We start from the raw sequence: 21,535 nt of genomic DNA, 5'->3' as shown, positions 1-21,535 counted from the left end.
TATCTTACTGTAACTAGTTACTTCCTGTACCTGCTGACACATTTCATTTGTTTGCAAAACACCCACAACCCTACATACCCCAAGGCTACGGGGTGTGAAACCATTCTTTTTCTACCACCAGCAACTTTCAGCACCGGCTTTGTTTTTTTTTTTTTTCTGCAACACTGTAATAATGGCACCCATCTTACTTCCCTGTTACCACAAAGACTAATATTTAATGTCTGTTGCATTACATTATTTCATTATAGTATGGAAAGTAATTGCAAACTAGCAACATCTATCATGCCCCATCCAAGTCTATTTAAAACTGTTAACTGTAATTAAAAGATGGCTTTAAATGAGCCATCTGCAGCACTCCTACACAGTCTTTATTTGAAATAAACAAGAAACCCATGAGAATTATGTAAGGTTAAGTCTATAATGTTTGGCTTAAAAACTGATTTTACAGACATTTATTATTTTGTAGTTCTGCTTCAGTAGCAAACACTGTAAACTCACCTTTGTAAGAATGTAATGCACAAAATCACAAAATTCATTGCTCATGATTTACCAAGCTTCTGAAAATGGACAAACCTCAATACACCCTGTCTGAAAAACCCCAAATGAAACAAAACGAAAATGGATCAAAATCAGCAGTAACGTGTGTTCTGCTTCAGTTGTATTCCTTTCTATCATTTGACCTCTATTTGTGTTTTTGTCTTGTTTTTTCCCATGTCAAAGACGATGAACCAGTTGGACCAGCGTAAGTAAAGAAATACTTGTAATACATATATCTTAGACATTGTTTAAAGGTAGTGAACAATGTATGATCTGTGATTTATTACTGCTGCGTCACTGTAATCTAACTGCTTTTACCCTAGGAAAACAAACTCAACAAACAATCACAAGGACAAAAACATACGCCAGAGGAATACAAAATAAGCAATTTACTCAAGTAAGACTGTGTTGTAAGGGATTGTGGGAAGGGGGAATAAATGCAGAACTTACTGAGAGGATAACCCATATTCAAGTCTTCTCTCTACTTTCTCTCCACAGATGAGATGGATAAACTGCATTTCTTTGACTACATGAAAGTACCAGAGGTTGACAAAACTCCAGGCAGTGTGGAATAACCCATATCCTGTCTCATTCTATGAGAAACAATATCAGCACAACACTGGCAACAATAAGAACTTACTGTAATGGCTGTCTTAAGCATGCCTTATCCAGTCTTAGATGGCAATTTCAGGATGATGAATAATGACTAACACGCCACAAAGGTGTACACATTTCCAATGTGCTGTTGATGTCTCCTTTATTAATTTTAACATTTCCTCAACTGAGGTGATCCCTTTTGTATTACATATCATGTACAATGCATGCAAGTTAATAACGCAATAGGATACTCAGAATAGACATTTTCTGTTGTTATCCCTCGTGTGGCTTTTTTGCATCCAATCTACCTGTTTTTTATGGAGTCATCCTAATATATATATATATATATATATATATATCTATATATATATATATAATATATATATATATATATATATATATATATACTTTTTATCAACAATTTGTACAGCATATCATTGTCATTAAAATATTTAATTTGTCAGAAGAAAATCTACTTTTAACAGAACTTTTATTGTGAAGCAAGGGCTTCAATGACAAGCAGTATTTAAATTTAATTGAGAGTGCTTAAAGAAAATGACTACTGTGTGTTTAACTATCTTAACGGAAAGGATATCTGTATTATTTCTATTTTCTTTCCAGAGTAACTTAGGTGTCTTGTATATGTTGAAGTATGAGTGTTCAAATGATAGGAAATATGTAAAAAAAAAAAATATTTTTTTTATAATTCTCAATTTCAATTCATTGATTTTTACTTTCTATTTTTCTCTCTTTAACTGTATAGCATGGCTATAATCCTATGCAATATGTATTCGTAAATAGATATATGGAGGGCAGTTTGTTTTACTCAGTGAAGCTTTAATCTTGTGGGATCACTTGAAAGCTGGCATAGATTCACTGCTGTAGCTGCATGACTCCTCATTCAATACAATGTATCCATGTGTGTTGCGGTGGGAAAGGACTTGGATTCGGGATGTGAACTGAGGGACCAGAGCATATAGCCACGATCAAACATATGAGTGAGACCAACATTTTTTTTTTCTGAATAAAAACAATGTGAAAAAACCACGCCATGTTTCTCTTTTTCAAGATCTCAAATATTTAAGTAAATCTAAAGCATCATCTGTGTTATATAACAATTACTGTGAGATAAGATTTTAGAATCACTAACGGCCAAGTAAGCTCAACACTGCCTACACAAAGTTTACAACATAACATAATGGCACTGACTTGAACTTTCTGCCTTCAGCTGGTGGTGAGATTTTTTTCACTCTTCTTGCAGTTTCTCCAACTCCTCCTGTACCTTCTCTACAAACGCAGGGAAGCTGGGATCCAGGAGGCAGACCCGCACGATGGGTTCCAAGTCACCTGATGCCAAAGAACAGGGACTGTATATGTTAGGGAGAGCCAGAGTAGTCTCTCCCAGGAAGTGCTGTGGGATGCAAGAAGAAAGACTGCAGTCAATCTCACTGATAGACATACAGCTATATGTGAAAGACTTTTGAATATTTCCACAAAGTTAATTTATTTCTCATATATAGATTCATTATACAGGTGATTATTGAAGGCAATAACAATAGTTGTTATGCCCTGCAGAGCAATAGAAAAAACTTCTGACTTGACAGGTACCCAGCAGCAGAAACTTCACAAAGAAGGTAAGCCACAAAATGTCAGTGCCAGAGACATAGGTTGTTCATAGAGTATCTAGCTGTATCTAAGAAAATTGGTGATTTTTTTGCAGGTGGTACCCTTCATTCACAGTATTCAGACAGGAAACGAGCAAAGAGAGAAGGATTCCAAGGTCGGGAATTAAATCTCAGACGGCCCAACACCTCACTCCACCATAATTAATTTGTTGTAAGCCAAAATCATCAAAAATAACAGAAACAAAAACCTCTCCCAGAAAGGATTTTTGTGTATAATGACTATTTTTGAGTTTCACTCTTTTAGTTTAATTACTGAAACATAATTAATGTCTCAATCTAATTTATTGCTCCATGCTTGTATTTCTGGAAGTGTTTAAAACAGCTGAGTGCCTTATAGGAAGAATATGATTACTAGACTACAGATTTAAAATGTTATTTATAGCAAATGTAGCACTAGTTAATTTAAGATGATTTGCAGATTAATCTGTCAAAGTTTCAACATTTAATACCTCGGTAAGACGCTTGATGGACACAGAACCGTGGACAGCTTCAGACTCAGGCTGTCCAGTCTTTCTCTGACATGCCTGCTGCCAGAAGATGACAGAGAAAGTGAAGAAAGAAAAAAAAAAGATTTGACAGATGCAGCGTGACACCACAGAGTAGGGAGACCAATCAATGACCTCATTACTAATTGAAAATTTTCCACTTCTCAAAGTCCTTTCATCTTCTCTGCGAACTTCTGCATTGCAAACGTCTCCTAAAGGTCAACTTGAGCACCATGGCAGAGTCCATTTCTTTCCTAATCCTTCATGTTTAATGACTTAAAGTACAGAAGCGATGCATGTTTTACTTTGAAGCCAAATTAGTTAGTTAGCCAAATTTTTAATCCAACTCAAAAGTGTATTCAGGAACATAACTGTAACATTCTTACAGATATCTCAGAATTTTTAATATAGGGTGATTTAGATTTTATAATCTAATATTAGACTGCCTTACTAATTTTTGAGTAATTTTTTGTCAGTTTAATCCTATTATTATTAATTTTCTCCATCTAAATTTGTGTTTTTATGTCTTCACTTAATCCCACACAAAATCTGGGATTACTTAATGATTCTTGCAGATTTAAATTGCCTATCTGCCCCACAAAAGACAATATAGTAAATAGCACCACCTAGCGAGGACATACTGCTACTGTACTGTTGATGATAAAATCCTTTCAAACACTGTTGTGGTTTACAAAAAGCCTATTTCCCAACCAAAACAAATTGGATCAATCTATTATTATAATCTACTTAGTGTGAATATTTCATCCATGTTCTAAACTCTAACTTAAACGTTACCACGGCTGTATTTTACTTAAGTTTGGGACGTGTATGGCTTAACAGACAAACAAGTTGAAAAACACTCAGGTTAGCACAGAAAAAAATACATTGTGTTTGCTGAGAGAACATCTTAGCAACCTGTGCTGCCGGTGGGACCTCAATGGGGGGCTGATTTGAATGTGTCGCAGCAACTTCCAGAGAGGTGACAGGAACATACGCCGACAACTTTTCCACAGCCCTTGAACATTGATTTATGGCCTCTGCTGTGCTGCTGCCATCAAACTGCATCCTCATCATGCGGCTCTCCCCCTGCACACATCCAAAAAATTTGCAAACTGTCTGTCTCTGTCAGCCAGCCATGTCAATAAAAACATCTGAGGTTTGTATGTTTTGTTTCACTAATCAGTAAAAAGAATACATAAATAACGATTCAAAACTTGTGTATACAAAGAGACAAGTGAAAAATGGTACAAATAATAATATCAATAATATCTTTTTGATTGTGTAATAATTAATCAATCCATTGTTTAAGGTTTGGAATGGATCGCGCCAAATGAAAATTCTGCTGTTTACCTTCACAGTAAATCGGATCATCAGGTTATCAGATTTGTGCTGCACTTTAAGAGAGTTGGAGCCATCAAGCAATGGGATTGTGGCCTGAAAAAGGAAAAGAAAAGAAACTGCTTTACTAACATAGAAAAAATTATGATTTGTACTATCCAATTATTATTATTTTTTTTAAATAAGAACCCAAGAGCAAAAAGAGACAATGGCTAAAATTAAATGTTTCCCAAAACTGTCTGCAGGGGTCTCTGTTTACTCAGTAACTTCAAAGCTCCGTATTTTGATCTTGTCATTTGTCTCCAGCAGTTCAGACAGAAAAACAATAGCTATACAGTCTGTCTACTAAATGTGCTTTGTCATGGTTAGTTTTAAAGTAGAAGCAGTTAGTTAATTTTCTTCTAAACAACTGACCTGCACTGGATCCAGAGCATTGCACTGCACTAGTGATTTAACAGAAAACACATTTTAAAAACTGAAAAAGGGAACATAATGTTCAACATTTTGGGAATCGTTTGCCTGAATGGTTCTTTCCCATTTAACCTAATAACCACAATTCTACACAACTGCCCAATCAGAGTTCGATGACAATTGATCACAAAGCAATATTCACATTTAAAACTGAATATTCAAATCTCTTATGACTAACTGTCTTTTCAAAAGCCACTGTGATGTGAGTTTTATGAGATCGTTTTTGGGATTTTTAAGGCTTAACTTTTCTGAATGAAAACTTCCCTCAAACTGCAGTCAGAGTATGCTCCTTAGTGAATGTTCTCTACTTTCTGACCTGAATAAATGTCTGACTTGTCAACCTAGCACAGCAATATAGACGTGTCTCCTCATAGAACATTATTAATCAGAGAAAGAGAGGTACCTGAAACAGTAGTCTGCAGGTCAGAAGAAACCTTTTTGGTCGCCCAGGACAAACCACACATATTTCCACTTTTACAAAAACAGTGGAAAGATATGTGTATAGCAAATGACATGGTTATCATAGACGCTTTTTTGCTTCTTATCAGTTTTTATTCAGTTTTAATGTGGCATGGACTTCTAAAGCTGATAAGTGTGGAATTGCAAAATGTTATTAAGATTTATAACTTAGGTATGTGTATTTGTGACAAAAACAATGATTTTTTTTTTTTTCTGTTACATTTTTGAAGCCAAGAATATTTGGCTTGGCTCCTCCGAAACAATGCAGGCAAATCCCATCAGATTTGATCAGAAATGTCAGATTCTTCAGCAGAATATTTTATTTGGCCTTCATCAGACCCTCTGATCTGAAAACAGATTAATATTTATGTCCAGTGCCAGGGAACGGGAGGAGCAAAATTTGGCACTTTGTCGTCAGGCTTTATTTAAAAATTTGAATTCAAACTTTGTTTTTCACAAGCTGCAGCCTTAATTCCCTATGGCTTTGGTCTAGTGTGATGCAAATGTGCAAAGCAATGTCTGGAGTTGCAACTGTTTCAAGCTTGGATCACAACTAATGTTAAACTAAAAAGCTAAGGGCATGGGATTTCTCTGAAGAAAAGAGACATTTTCAGTTCACATACTAATGCATGTTTCAAAATGTATACCTTAATATCAATAACCAACTCAGAATTTAAACTTACAGTTTTTCTTTATTACTGTCATGCAGTTGTCAACTCAAACACTACATTTTCAAAGCAGTTAACATTCAGGCAAAAACTGTGACACTGACGGTCAAAATTAAAAAATTTACTTGCTAAAGGTTCTAGCCATGCCAAAACATTTAAAATATGAAGCAAAATATAGAAGCAATATTTCCTTCAAGCACACAATCTGCAACCAAGTATATGAGCTCTTCCAATCAGTTATCACATAACAAACAACAAAATACAGCACTTGCTTATTATTGTAGCCCATTAAACTGCTTTAAAACCAGTACAATTTGTTATTGTTCTACAACATAGGCTGTGTTAAACTTTCCAGCATCTTGCAAAGTATTGTATCCAGACTCAGAAATGCTTTCATAGTAATTTAGTTGTTTTCCTTACTGAAATATCGTCAATTATTACAGTAATACTGTTAAATGCAAACCAAAATAAATTGTGTAAGCTTTGGTAATCAAGATGGTAAAGCTTAAGGAGTTTGATTCAGGGACACTCCGATGATCGGAAAAGACAAGAGCACTAATAAGGCACCGTAATTGCAATATTCAACCACATCACAATAGCATCTTACCAAGTTTTCTTGCCCTTGCAGCACCAGCAAATATCCAGATTCCAACAATGTCATGACAATTTTAGGTTCAGTGGCCTTTGCCTCTAAAACCTGCAAAATAAAAACAGGAAAATAAATTACGGAACTGAGGTGATTTCCATGCCATTCAATGTTTCATTTTCCAAAGAGCGTTTGTCCACTTGACCATAGAGTCTCCCACATGTCTGGACTTTCCAGACACAGTTGTCTTTATATGGCAATCCCTTGAGACACACTTACGGAACTGAGGTGATTTCCATGCCATTCAATGTGAGACTACAAACACAAAGTGGAAGGACCTCTGTTGCATTAGGTTAGTCACTTTAAAGGGAGTGGATGAATGATGCAGCCACTTATTTTATGTAAATTATTTTTATTTCTTATTTTATTCAGCATCCCTTTTCTACAGCAGTGGAGTTTGGTATGTCGTGTGGTCGTATTGCCTGTGTAGGTTGATTGAATAACTATTTGTTTTCTTTGAAAAAATAAGTAACATGCTAATTCCTAATCTTTCTAAAGCTTTCTATAAGTAGCCCTCGACCAGCTTTTTATATAATTATTTTCCATCCTCTGTCTGAAATCTTGCAGGGGTCAACTAGTTGTGTCTGATTTGTGGTATAATGAGGTTCTTTCTACTTTTTGATGATGAGACCAGCATCAATCAGTAAGTTTTGCAAAAAATAAGTAGCAGAGGTCTTGAGAAAAGCTTGTTAGGTTTACCCATCATGCAACGTTCCTTGTGTAACATCCTGATAATGAGACACTTTCTAATAAGCTACAATTTGGGATGACATTATTCTGTACTAGATTACAAGATCACTTTGTAATTACTGATGGACTTCAGCTGATACTATGGCTTTCTGAGCGTTTTTACATCTCCCTTTCTTAAGTTCAGGATTTTGTCCTGTGTAAAGTATGTCTTCTTTGCCTGTATGGACTGGATGGGTTGATATCAAAACCAGGTGAAAATTTAACCTTTAGAAACATTCCATCAGCATATTGGTAATACATCCAAACTTTTTTTACATAATTAACAAAAACAATAAAAAACATAAAAGTTGTTCTACAGTTTAGGGAACGTTTTTATTCTTTTTTTTTTTCAAAGTAAGGTTTGCTTGGTTGGTTTTCCAGAATATTCTAGCTTAGCATTTAAAACTTTTTTCTTTGAATAATAATAAAAAAGTAATTGTTTTGGTGAGCTCTTTAAAATTCTAACTCTAAAAATTTTAAATGTAATTACAAATATTTATATACTCTTATAAAATAAAAACAAAATTCAGGCATGACACCTATTGCTGGCAAATGATTGTAGCTGTTAGCATAATAATGTTATGCTAATTCCTCTTAAAAACAACTCTTGTTCTATTCTAGCCCGGTAGCTAGCATAAAGCTTTCGTGTTTAAATAAATAAATAAAAAAACAAACAACTAAACATTCGGTTACCTTCCAAGGCTTTCGTCCAGTTTGTGGCACAAAATGCCCAAAGCGTCTCAATGTCCATATGTGACTCGCTGCCATTTCAAGAAGGCTTTAGAGTCCCGTTTGATGTCGCAAGCAGAAAGTTGTCTCCTCTCACGTGACCTTTACTGAACTGAGCATGCGCGGGAAGAGAAGCCGTATGGAAACAAATTTTATAACACCCCATTGCAGTAAAATAGCAGAGAAATAACACACTAATGTTGTAAATAATAATAAAATCATATTTTCAATTGAAAGCTAAATAATTTACATAATTATATAATTTTCTCCCCTTTTAAAATCAATCTATGACTGTTTAATTTTGATTGTATCACTTCAGTCCTTTGGGAAGAATCTATTTTTATAGGCTATCTCTAGTGTAATTCATTTTAGTTTAAATACTTTTGGAGCTGCTTCTTGAAATGTCATGTTGGTCCTGTACTGAAATGAGAAACTGGTTTATGAATTCTTAAGTTTTTGTAAAGGTTTGTTTCTTGAGAAAAACACACATTCGGCTTGCATTGCCATTTACTAGTAAATTTTGGTCCTGCAGCTTCAACGCAATAAAAACTTTTCAAACCTCACTGAAACTTTCCTGCCCAAGAAATCTTCTTGTTTATTTTCCCTCCCAATAATTAGATGGAATTTCTTCCCACCTGTGACTCATTAAGTAACCATAAATAGTGGCTTGCAAAAATTGTTGTTCATTGAACTTTTTGTTTCATTGTGTTACATCAAAACTATAATGCATTTTAGTTGGACTTTAAAGACAAGAGAATATTTAGTTAGTTCAACTGACTAAATATTCATGGTGGACCACATATGTCCTCCACTATGAAGCATATGGTGTCAGCATCGTTCAATGGGGAGATGAAACTTTGTTAGAACCAATGAAAAGATACAGCTGCATACAAGGAGAATCTGAAGGAAAAGCCAAACCCCAAAAGATTTCCAGCTGTAATTACAGTAAAAACTGATTACATAAACAACTAACTCAGGAGACAGAATGCATTTGCATAGCACACTTCTCAATGTTTCATTCATAAAAAAAACTTTGAAAACACACTGCAGTTCAAGGATAGTCTCAGATGGTGCTCAGTGGTGGACGTAAATAACCTCTTAATTAGTATTGGGCTTCTACTGAGTTTGTTTCTTTAGTGCTGCTGTGCAAATGTTTATTTTACAATAAAAAATCTCTATATGAGTTTAGTCTGAAATGAATGGCCAATAGCAATGAGACACATATTCACTGCTGAATATTTTTAGATTTGAGGTGGTGACAAGTCTAACTAAACATCTCAAGGATGATCAGTGACCAGAGGTAGAGTGACAATGCTTCCATACTTCTGAAATGTTTACGTTTTTTTACACATGGACAAAAGTTGTTGAAAACATGATCTTACTTTGTAACAATGAACTACAAATCCATTCAATAAATTTGAATTTTACTGAAAAGTTCTTTTATTTCAGAAGCTTTTTCAGCAAGTGAAATATCATATATAGATTGATTGTGCACAGATGGATGTTTCAAAGCCTTTATTTATGTTAATTATGATGAATTTCTACAGTTATTGAAAACATGACACATACAATTTGAATATATGAGACCATTAAAAACACCACTGTAGGCTCAATAAAAAGTGTATTTCACACCTTGTTAGATGTTATTTTCAAAAGATACTATTAAAAAAGACATTATGATTTATTGAATATGACTGTATTTTGAGTAGCTTTAAAAAAATAAAATAAAATCCGTTTTTGAACACAAAACCGTACGAAATTTACCTCAGCAAATGCTTATTTATTGTCAAAATGACTTTGTAAAATATATTTCCTTCTCGGAAAACCATGAAAGATTTGTTTATGTTATTTACAATATCGACAGGCTTTAGCGCTGTAAAATATCCTACTTACTTCATAACATGTTTGAATTGTTTTCATGCAAGACATTTTCATTTTTATGTTATTTTAAGCTTTACCCAGTAACCCTCTGAACCTTTTTTTAGAGTGTATGGATTTGTAGAGAGGCTGCATCCAAATCATCGCAGATCATTTTAACTTCAAAAGAAATTTCACGCAGCAGATTAGAGCGAAAAAAGAGAGAAAAAGATTAAAAGCCAACGGTTTGGCTCTCATAGTGAAGCCCAGGGAAGGCTGTAACAAAGGGCTCGCCTGGCTACCTGTAGGCTCAACTTAACGGGGTTGCGTTTTAAGAATGGGGAGAGCGTTTCCCCTTTAAACAAGGTGGGTTGAGCTTATTTGCAGTTCTCGCTCCTATGGCAACACAATAGATCAGCAGCATGAATATTCACAATTCACCAAAACGCAACCTGACTATGGATCAGTGATGTCAGCGCTCCTTGGAACGCTCTACTGTATTTTGCGTGATTTTGTTGCGTTGTTCTAGCGGCAGCTTAGAGGGGGGATTCTGGTCAGGAGAGCATCCTTCGTCGTGCATGACCTTTCCCAGGTCTCCATCCCTACGTCCGCTCGCACATCTTTCACATGTCACGCTAAGGTGACTTTCAGGCAGTTTTTTCCACTTTTGCGCACAATGTCGGAGCGCCACAAAGATGCACATTGAGAACGCAGTGGACAAGCGGACCGCCCAGGCTGTGCGTGAGGACATATGCGAGCAGTCAGGTAGTCTAATTATCAGAATGAGTGTCTCTCGTCTGTTTCAGTGGAGTCACGGCGTTTCTTGTCATGTGTAGCGGGATTTCAGGGACTCAGATTAGCTCCAGTCTAATCGCTCTCACAAACAGATGCGGGACGCGGGGATACTGGATGTGTTCGTTACAATACACCCTGGGTTTATTTAATTTCCTCCCCTGTGTCTCAATGTCATAATGGACAGGTTGCATTCATCCATGCGTAAAAGGCTCTACAGTTTGCCACAGCACATTGGACAGAAAGCATCCATAATGGGAGAAGGAGAAGACGCAGACAAGGACACCCGGAGGAAGAGTATAAGGATGAAGCCTCTGCCGTCGCCGACCTCTGGGGTAAGCTGCAAAGGCATCGGTGAGACCAAAAGTGGGGAGTCTGTGATCATGGAGACGGACATGGGGAGACCACTGAAGAATAGCTCAAATGGGGACTGCCGGAGATTTCGAGGCAGCCTCTCGTCCATCACCAGTCGGCATGTACACGACTCAGACTCGGCCGAGGCGAGACGCCTCATCACCGAGGGGGATGTCACCCCGAGCGAAGAGAGCCCCCCTGGGGCGATCGGCGACGAACAGCCGGATGAAGGAGCGCAGGGTGCCAGCGGTGGCGCCCAAACCGACCCTCCAGATCAGCAGGCGGGTTTTATAAAGTTGGATGGCATTGATCAAATTCTGCCGGACGACGCTGGATTATATCAAGCCGGGTTCATACACAGGCAGCTGGGAGCGATGCTTCAACCGGGGGTCAACAAGTTCTCCCTGAGGATGTTTGGAAGTGAGAAAGCTGTCGAACGAGAACAAGAGCGAGTCAAATCGGCCGGATTTTGGATAATTCACCCATACAGCGACTTCAGGTACATTTCAGACACCTCTTTTGGTCTTTTAAGGTTAGAAATGAGGCTCCACAGTGTAACGTCGATGCCTTGCGCAGGCCCAGATGTTTCTTTTTTCTTTTTTCCTTTTGCTTCAGGATACTGTGGGATTCATTAGGCTTGGTGAAGTGCGGTTCATTCTTAAATTCTGGGTGTCACTGTATGTTCATTCTGAAAAACAAACATGTTCCATGTTGTCTCATACATAATTACAAATAACCCATCTAATATTTAGTACGCTGACTTTAACACAATTCTTAACGAATTAGATCATCAACAAAGCATCTCTTTATTGTAGCTGGTGTTTTATGCACAAATACTAAAACACTCGAGTCCATCTACATCTGTTTGACATGTGCACTTCTTCAAATGTGTTAAATATATGTTGAGCATTTAATTCATTTACCCAAGATGACAGTCAACATTTCAGGCCTTTGCTCCATTTAAGTCTCAACATTGTGTTTTCTCATTATTTTACATTATGTTTCTACATTTCATTTGAATGTATTTATCAGCATTAAACAGCAATTTCCTCTGCAGTAGCAAATTGAGCAGCAAACCTGAACGGAGGAGGTCAGGGAAAAGCTCTGCAGGTTTTGTGTTCTTTTGTTTAGTGTCCTTGGGTTTGTTATTGGCCTTATCTTTGTTGTTCTAGATGGACTTGCTATAAATTCTTGCTTTTTGGATTTTAATTTGAACTTACATCAAACCAATGCATATACAAAATGTTTCCAATTGATCTGCTTCAGAGATAAATGTTTTTTTTTCTTCTTAATATTAAGCAAATTTTGAGTTAAACAAATACATTTAGTGTATGTAAAAGCTAGTAATGTAAACAATGAACCCTGCTACGGGTTGAATCTTGCAGTTATTTATTTGATTAAAAATAGACAGATAACTATAGTTTACTGCTTTACAGACTGTGTCACCCTCTGTGTTTAATGTATTAAAATGAAACATATTATATAGAGATGCTGTTACAAGATCTAAATCTAAATTGTGATTGCACTGCATGTCATTCTATATTCTCCCTTTTCATGACACTAATGTCTAATTTGACAGGATCATCTGATTAATTAGCAATGATGGTGTAATGAGCTGTAATGCATATCAAATGTGTGTTTCCTACCTTATTAAAAAACTAATCTCACTAAAATGAAGGCAAGTTGATAATAGGCCTGGAGAGTTTGTCAGTTAGGAAAGATAGCCTTGTTCTGAGAGTAGAAAGTGGTTATATTTATCTGACCTCTGTGTTTTCTTCTTAAACATGTTAGTCGCTGCTTAGTGACCTGAGGTGGGGATTTTCCTCTTATTTGAACAGCAAGTGGCTGGTCTGTACAGTGCCTTAAAAAGTATTCACACCCTCTACACTTTTTTTAACTTATGGTACAAAAGTGTGAGTCATTTAATGGAGACAAGCATAAATCATTGCAATTGAAAAAGTGGAAGAGAAGAATGTGAAAAGACCAGATTGTTTTCAGACTGGTTTTCAAATAGCTGAAAAGTGTGGCTTGCAAGTCCCACCACCCTTCCTCACAACTCTCCATAAACAAGATCATTTAGACAATGCATGGGTTCCTGGAGTTCACAGTCTTATCCAAAAATGGAAATAGAGGGGCATAACTACAAGCCTACCAAGACATGGACATGGGTTTTAATGGACAGTCTCAATAAGAGGGGCATCAATCAAAACTGCAGCCACAGAAGTCAGATCTCTGCTACTCTGGTGGAGCAGCAGAGATCCAGGTTTTGCATTGGAGATTCTACAAAGAACGACATGTAGATATGCAAACCACATATTTGTCCAACATAATTGAAAAAAAAAAAATATTTGAATCAACTTGAAAAAAATACTTTAGAATTTGTCACAGCAAATTTCCTTAGTTTTCCTCAAGCTATCGTTTTGATTTGATTGAAGATCAAATCAGAAAATTAGAGATTTTTTTAAGTTGGTTCAAGGAAACATTTTTTTTCAGTGCACAAGAGTCGCAAGAAAAAAGCAATTGAAAAAACTGAAAAAATGTTTGGTTCATGACTGAACCAAAATTCTACCTTTTGGAATTTAGGTAAAACATTACAGAAGAAATTCTAAATCTACTAACGTGGTGAATGGATACATTTTTCAGAAGGTGCTCAATGCAAAACAATCCAGGAAGAAAACTTGTTTCAGCTTTTAGCAGGCCAGTGACCGTCAAAGAAGAACCATGTCAAAATGAAATTGACTTAATATGTCAACCTAAACCCAGTTGAGACTCCTTGCCAAGTCAGGAAGAGCTTGAGCTACTTTACAAATAAGAATTGGGAAAAATTCCATAACCCTAAAGATTCACTTTTACAGTTGCTGCCAAAATTTTGCACAGGATCGACTTAGGGAAGCTCAGTCTAAATGCAAACCATTGTTTTCAGATTTTTTTACATTTCCTTTTTAATTGAAAACCATAAGCTATTCACTTTTATCTTATTTAGTTCTGGTCTGTTTCACAAAATCATAGGAAAACACATTAAAGTTTGTAGTTGCTACATGACATAAACAAGAACGTTTTAAGTTGCATGGATACATTTGCAGGACACTGTGATGATAATACAGACACAATGTCCAGATTGTCCATATTTCAGTGTATCTTAACCTGAGTTATAAATTTGATATTCTTGAAGGATTCCAGTTCAGTTTCACATCAATTATCTGACCATATTGTGCTTTTTCAGTTTGACCCTGATAACCAAGCCATAGCTTCTAAGGCATATTTGAGATTAACATTAATATGTAAAAAAAATCATAACAAAGTTTGTGCATAGTACAGCAACAAAGCCCATTTTCCTGTTCTTCCCCCAGCTGGTTATGTCTCCTCTGTCCCCATCTGCTCCTTTTCTCACTGAGTTAAATGTCATGGGGAAGGGCGATTTGGGGCCCAGGGACACTGTCCTGATACTAAAAGGTCAGAAATTTGGCACAGACTTTTGTATTTCAAGTGTCCTTGAGCAACACGTCTAAAAGAAGACCCTGTGTAACACCACATTTCAAAAAAACAGATGAGTGTAGATTTTTTTGAATATCTTCTGCAAAGAACAACCTTTTTAAAAAGGAAAAAGTTTCTGTTCTGTGTGTTTGGAATGCATACTGTTGTACAAATATACAATTAAAGATGCGTTGGTCAGTATGCACAGTAGGAACCGGCTCAGTAAATTATAAAAATGACAAAAAGTACTCGTTTGTTCATTATTTAAATAAATTAAAGAACATGGCATATTAAAATTATCTTGTTTGATGCCATATTTCATACTTTAAAAAGAATCATTTCTTGGACAAGTGCCAAAGGATAACTGCAATTACAGTTCCTACAAGCAAATCAGTGGAGAAAGTTTTACCTAAAGTAAAGTTTAAACTCCATTAGCTTAAATTAGATTGTCAGAAAGAATCACATAGTCATCAGTGTGGTGAAGTTAAGCAAAATCTCCTCTTGTCAAGTTTTGTGTAACACTAAGAAGGAGGAGAGGGGCATCAAATCTTCAGAGGGAAAAAAAAAGCAGATTAAAAATGGCATCATAATCCAGTCTACAGCCTCAATTCCAGTTTCAGAGCAGAACCGCCTGCTTCAGGACACTAACAAACGTCTTAATGTGAGCAAATGTGGTCAGTTAAGTGGAGAATCGCTTTTACAGCAGCCAGTAAAATTAAGACAGGAACAAAAACACTGGCTGAATGGTCCACATCAGTGGTCCCCAATCCTGGTTCTCAGGGTTGCCTGATATGACCGGCATATTGTAGGTGTTTCCCTGCTGCTGCACACCTGGGTTAAATGAACAGGTGATAAAGCAGCTTCTGCAGGCGTTGCAGGAATGCAAAGGGGGTATGGAATGATATGAATCAACTGTGCTACAGTTTGGACTCATCAAAAACATGCAGGATAGCGGTCCCTGAGGACCAGGGTTTGGGACCACTGGTCCACATGACAAATACTTCAGTATTTGGTACCTTCGCACTCAACTTTTCTCACAAACGCAGGCGAAATTCAGGTTCTAGACTTATGCAATCTACTGTTTCAATGGTTTTTGAATGTGTGCATCCACAATAAGCAGTAGAAATGGAGGAACTCAATATAGACAAGAAGACAGGTGTATCATGACTATCATAATAATCTGCATTATCATGAAAAAGTACATTAAAAGTGTGAGAAAACTAATGCTATCAGAGCTCATGTCATCATTTTGGTGTTTAATTCTTCCAGCCAGTACCGGCTCCTCATCTTCATGATAAAAGGTGATTGTTATTTTCCTACCTGTTTGCACAGAGTCTTTGGATAGCATTATGATAGAGCAGCCGCTTTGTGTAGAGTTTCTAGACAAATGATGAGGCCTAATATTAGGATGCAGCCATCTAATCATGAAGAGCCTTTTAATTATCTTGTGATACATAGCCCAGAGGACACATCTGTTAGAAACTCCTCTGAATTTCCCCAGAGAGATTGAGCAAAAATTTTGCACATTAGAACTTTTTTTTCCCCTCGGTTAAGGCTTGATCAAACTTAATGCTGTTTCACACAAAATTGGGTGAGGGGCTCAACTGTCTGTCAACCAGTTCAGTCTTATCACAGCAGTAAAAGCAATCCATCCATTCACTTACTATTTCTCCAAGAAATACAATTTTATAATGAATAACAACCAAATACTTTTTCCTGTTCTTTGAATAAAATAAACAAATAAATAAATAAACTGCTTTAATAGTAACATTATTTATTGTAAACTAAAATATTTCTCAAAAATCATCTCAAAGTGGAGAACCACAGAAAACACCAACTTTTCTTTTTATAAACCTTAAAATATAATCCTGCTGTATCACGAGACGTATTTTTTTTTCTTCAGGATCATATTTTAGATTTTTTTTCTTCAACATCATTTGAGTATAAATGACAGCCTTAACCCTTTCCAGGCAGATGTTGCAGATTTACAACAGCTAAATGCTACTTAGCTAGTCTTTGCAAGTAATTTGAGCCTGAGAGGTTTAACCTCTATTTAAAAAAAAGCAGTTTTTAGATCCTTTAGTCATTCATAGTCATGACAAGGAGACCTTTTAGAACCCTCTTTTGATTCAGCTTTTCATTTGTTACACAGATTTGCAATTGCACTCAGTTTCATTATTATTTTTAAACAAAGACATTATAGCAGAGTTGACATTTGAAATTGTCTTGATCATCTTATATTACACATTTTGCACATGTAAAAATGTGTTCTCTGTTGAGTACACTGTACCTTAAATATGTGAATTTCAAAAAGACTTAATTCTGCATGTTCGGCGTCAGGTTTGGAGTCTTCAAACGAATGGAACAAAGAAACTTCACTGTAATACGCTTAGCTTCCTGTTAGCTGCTAAAGTCTCACAGCCTACTTAAAAGTAGCAGCCCAAAGGAACAGCTGCCATGTATCTTTAGAAAATACATTTTACTTTCTAGAAGCTTTTTACAGCTTTTGTGCTTTGTCTGACTTCATTTTTAAACATCTCACGGATACTCAAAATATCTTTGGACTTAGATCTAAAGGGCTGCACATACTCCACTAAAAGAGAAATGTATTATTTTACTTGAGGTGGCAAGAATGACAGTGCTCCTTTTGGCCAGGGCATTTTATAACTCCTGGGAAGTCCTCATATGTACCTAGCAGTGCAGCATTTGACAGTGTGGTAACCATGTGCACCTGAAATTTGTTATCAATCACAAAATATCTGTTGGAATGATACAAGAAAATTCTACTTTGAGGATATGATGAGAATTAGCCGCAAAAACTCCCAAATCAAGTCTGCAAAACAGAATGATGTAATTTTTCTTCTTGCAGACCTGGGAGAGAGATTTTGTCTTTTGTCATGCAAAGGCAATGCCTCTCAGTTGTGACTGGAAGTTCATTGGAGGACATTGCTACTATCTCCTTTAAGAATGTCTTTTTGCACCCCTATCAAATAGGTTCATTCACTTAAGACGGTACTAAAATATCCATTGTGTGTGTATACTTGTGTGTGTATGTGTACTATTCTTATGAACAAATGGGATCAACATCCTCTTGTTCACCCAGGTTGAGTAGAGTTGATTGAGAGTGTATCTTGGTATTGATTTGTTTGGTTCACGGGAGGAAAAGGCTTTTCATTGACAGAGCAACATGGTCTGTTGCTCCGTCAAATGTTTCCATTTCCTTTTTCTGGTAGTGGCAGGATTGAGGGTGAAGTAAGCAAAGGTCAGCATGAGGTCTTCTAAAAGTTTAGAGAGCAAAGTGAAAACATGCACCTTATGTTCTTGTCATGCAATGTTAATCTTCATGGGAAGGAAAGAAAAAAAAAAGGCAGTTTGGAGCTACGTAGGATGAATGGCACCCTTTCCTTTTCCGTCTCCATAAAATAATTCCTTCTTTAATGTAGCGAGGGCAAAACATGGGGATTACAGATGGTTCTGGCTAGGCCTGAAAGTGGGGTAATCAAAATAGGCTGCTGTGCTCATCTACCAATATTAGGAGCCAAGAGATTATTACAGCACAATTTATTTAATGGAGGGAGCCCAGGGAGGATGTACATGGCCGAAGGGTGGAAGGTTGCCTGTTAAAGGGTGGAAGGATGAACGCTACCAGGCACACTTACGTGACAGAGTAACATTAGCACATAAGATTAGAATCCCTTTTCTTTTTTCATTTCAGGTGCTTTACTTGCCCCAGGCAATGCGGCATTTCCTAGTGTTTCTTATATTGAACAGAAACTACTTTTGACCTTGACAAATTGATGGTAATCTGAAGGTGTGAATAATTTGATTGATTAGACCTGATATGAATTTGAAAGTAGAAAGTTCTTCCTAAAACATTTTCTGTTAAGTGCCACATGCCACCCATTTTACATTTGATTGATTGATTCTGGTCACCTGACAAATGTAATGTTGCGTGTCTTTCCTTCATCACAATGCTTCGCCTTAAAACATCGATTTATAATCTGTCCAGGTAGACATGCCACACTAATCTGCCAAAACCAAATCTGGAATTTTTGAATATCATTTTGTGTCATTATTAATTGTTTATCCCCCTCATAATCTGCGATTGTCCCAGTGACCAGAGGTAGACAGTCAGTTGTATCACAAATCAGACAGGCAAAGAGCAGAGAATTTTACTGGAAAAAAATATTTTTCAATCCATCAAATGTGGATAATTGTGGACTTAATTTGACAAATTCTATTTTTTATCTAAGTCTAATACTGCACAAGAATTACTGTTTACCAAAGCGGACATTCAATAACCTGGCACTTTAATCAGTGATGGCCATGAGGATATTCTTGCCTTCATTGTGTTGTTAAATCAGAAGAATCTTTTTTCCTCCCTATCTGACATTAAATTTGAGCAAAATTCTCTTGTTTTAGGTCATTTCTTCAAATTCAGAAGTTTACATACGTAATGAGGGGCTGCACAGTGGTGCAGTTGGTAGTACTGTTGCCTTGTAGGTCCTGGGTTCGATTCCCGGCCCGGGGTCTTTCTGCATGGAGTTTGTATGTTCTCCCTGTGCATGCCTGGGTTCTCCCCCGAGTACTCCAAAAACATTACTGTCAGGTTAATTGGTCTCTCCCCAGGTGTGAGTGTGTGTGTGTGCATGGTTGTCTGTCTCTGTGAGGCTATATGTGACAGTATGTGAGGCCACATATTGAACACACTGCTTCCTTGTTGGCACAATGGAAAAGTCAAAAGATATCAGCCAAGATATAAGGAAGAAAATTGTGGAGCTGCAGAAATCTGGTTTATTGGAAAAGGGTACTGCAGGAATTGACTTGGAAAAATTTTCTTGTTTGATGTAATTGACTGGACTTCCTTAGACAGTTCACTTTATAGCAAAAGGCATGATATTTTCAGTTGAATTTGCATCAAACTGCAATAGCATTTTGAAGGGTTCCACCATGGTCTATTGAGATAAGTTTAGCTGATTCACTAAAATACTATTACTGAAATTGCATTTTAGCAATTGTTATATGAATTGTACAAAGTATAGTCTTTTTAAAAATTTGTTTCAATAAGATTTTCCTGGTTTATTAAAAAAAATATATATAGTCAAATCAATTGTGTGTAAGTTTAAGCAATTGTTAATCTACAACTATAATTTGTACTTTAGTTGGATAAAAAAAAAAGTATAATCAGATTTAACTTTTTAAAATTTTATTTATAAAACACATATTTTGTGCTTGAACATATTGTAATCTAAAATCCACCGGTGCATATATTCTAAAGTCTTCCACTAGTTATTCTTGCAGCCAGACATTTTGCTGTATCCAAGACATACGAGTTGACCTTTCGCAGACCTGCCTGTGTCTCAGGTGGATTCTCATACCCTCTGTCCTTCTGAAATTGGATTGTTCTTTTTCCTGTCTGCCGAGATGTGAATCTGGCACCAATTTGCTGCTCCAGGGTTCAGACACAACAAGAGAGTGGTAATATTAGGAAGCTTTTAAATTTAATCTAACCCACTCCATGTTACAAAGTCAACACCACTAGCAGATTATGTGGTTAAAGTTGGAGCCAGAAGTACTGTATGTGGGTTAATAACTCTAGTGTCTTTGTGCTAGAATGCTTGTTACATTTGTCATTTATCTTGAAATATATTTATGGGTTAAATGCAGAACAGTTCTTTTATTTTTAGTTGAAATATAATAATGCTCTTGATCTGTAGACACATTTGTCCCTGAATGAGTGGTGAAAGTAAATCAGTCTTACAGATATTAGAGTTTTTGAGTTGACTGATGCTCTTTTGAAACATTTTGGCTTCTCTTGCACTGCATCTCTGCTTCAAGAAGGTTCTTTTGTTTGTTGGTGGAACTGTTAAAAACCACGAATGACAACCCGATATTCAGAGAACTTTCAACTTACAATTCATTCCCTCATCTTTATTTATTGAGCAGCAATACAAAACTATACAGCTAATAGTGTGTCTTCATCTAGTTGGTCTCTATACAAGTTTCAAGCTCTGTGGACATGAAATCAGTTCAGCTGGTTCTTAATTTTACAGTTTTGTTGTTGCTTGCTGAAAACCATTTTGCCATTTTACCTGTTGAGATCTAAAAGAGAAATCTTGATGTATCTTTTTATTTATTTATTTCAATTGATTCAGAAATTCAAATCAGAAAAGTCAGCACCACAGAACTGTACACAATGCAATCAAAAATAATTTTAACACAACCATATCTAGTGTGTTTAGTAAAAACATTCATATTTTGGACAGTCAATGGCACAATTTGTGTGCTCTAAGATGTTATTGTCACCAAACATAAAAGTGCAGCAAGAACATTTGCAAACCAGGTAAAATAGGTGAAAGGTCAAATCTGGTGTTCTTTGTCATTTTTTGGAAGAGAAAAGACAAGTTTATTTGCAATCCAAGGTTTTAAATGGGTGCTTAATATGCCATAAACCCAAAAGCACTGTAAAAATCTTAGTGACCAATTTAAATCCAGCATTTAAAAATTTGTTAGTCCAATTTTTTTTTTAACAAGTATGATTTTCAAAGTACACAAGTGTGCAACTAGACATTGACAGCAGGGGAGCTCTTCACATTTGCACTTTACTAACATGCAGTGAGGGTGAAGTGTTGTGGAACTGTGGGGTCGCCACTCGAGAAAGACCTAAGACGTCGGTGCAGAAAAATGAAAAAGTGTGTTTGTGTGAGCATGTGT

General features: G+C 36.4%; 3 protein-coding genes across 5 annotated transcripts in view; 2 read left to right on the top strand and 1 right to left on the bottom strand.

Moving 5' to 3' along the window:
* Positions 1-1,463, top strand: part of nptnb (neuroplastin b) — a 34,490-nt gene extending 33,027 nt beyond the window's left edge. For both annotated transcript variants that reach the window (XM_055036746.1, XM_055036747.1), the window contains 3 exons: positions 721-742; positions 861-934; positions 1,036-1,463. In XM_055036746.1, coding sequence (XP_054892721.1) covers positions 721-742; positions 861-921 — 83 coding nt within the window. In that variant the 3' untranslated portion in view covers positions 922-934; positions 1,036-1,463. The remainder of the gene's footprint in view (positions 1-720; positions 743-860; positions 935-1,035) is intronic.
* Positions 1,464-1,839: 376 nt separating this feature from the next.
* Positions 1,840-8,434, bottom strand: rec114 (REC114 meiotic recombination protein). 2 transcript variants are annotated; one of them, XM_055036807.1, is made up of 6 exons: positions 8,309-8,434; positions 6,848-6,937; positions 4,655-4,738; positions 4,220-4,390; positions 3,269-3,346; positions 1,840-2,545 (listed from the first exon to the last, which is right to left on the bottom strand). In XM_055036807.1, the coding sequence occupies exons 1-6, from the start codon at positions 8,381-8,383 to the stop codon at positions 2,381-2,383; spliced, it is 663 nt and encodes a 220-aa protein (XP_054892782.1). In that variant the 5' UTR covers positions 8,384-8,434; the 3' UTR covers positions 1,840-2,380. The 2 variants fall into 2 exon arrangements, with proteins under 2 accessions (XP_054892782.1, XP_054892783.1); XM_055036808.1 differs by having other exon boundaries at positions 3,269-3,343.
* Positions 8,435-11,027: 2,593 nt separating this feature from the next.
* Positions 11,028-21,535, top strand: part of hcn4 (hyperpolarization activated cyclic nucleotide-gated potassium channel 4) — a 64,886-nt gene continuing 54,378 nt past the window's right edge. Inside the window, exon 1 of the mRNA XM_055036936.1 lies at positions 11,028-11,846. Within this exon, the coding sequence (XP_054892911.1) occupies positions 11,173-11,846 (674 nt within the window). The 5' untranslated portion in view covers positions 11,028-11,172. The remainder of the gene's footprint in view (positions 11,847-21,535) is intronic.

This window comes from Poeciliopsis prolifica, unplaced genomic scaffold, assembly GCF_027474105.1.
Source record: "Poeciliopsis prolifica strain line A6 unplaced genomic scaffold, Auburn_PproV2 SCAFFOLD011, whole genome shotgun sequence".
In the NCBI taxonomy this organism is placed as follows: domain Eukaryota; kingdom Metazoa; phylum Chordata; class Actinopteri; order Cyprinodontiformes; family Poeciliidae; genus Poeciliopsis; species Poeciliopsis prolifica.
This window is presented reverse-complemented; position numbering and strand designations above follow the sequence as displayed.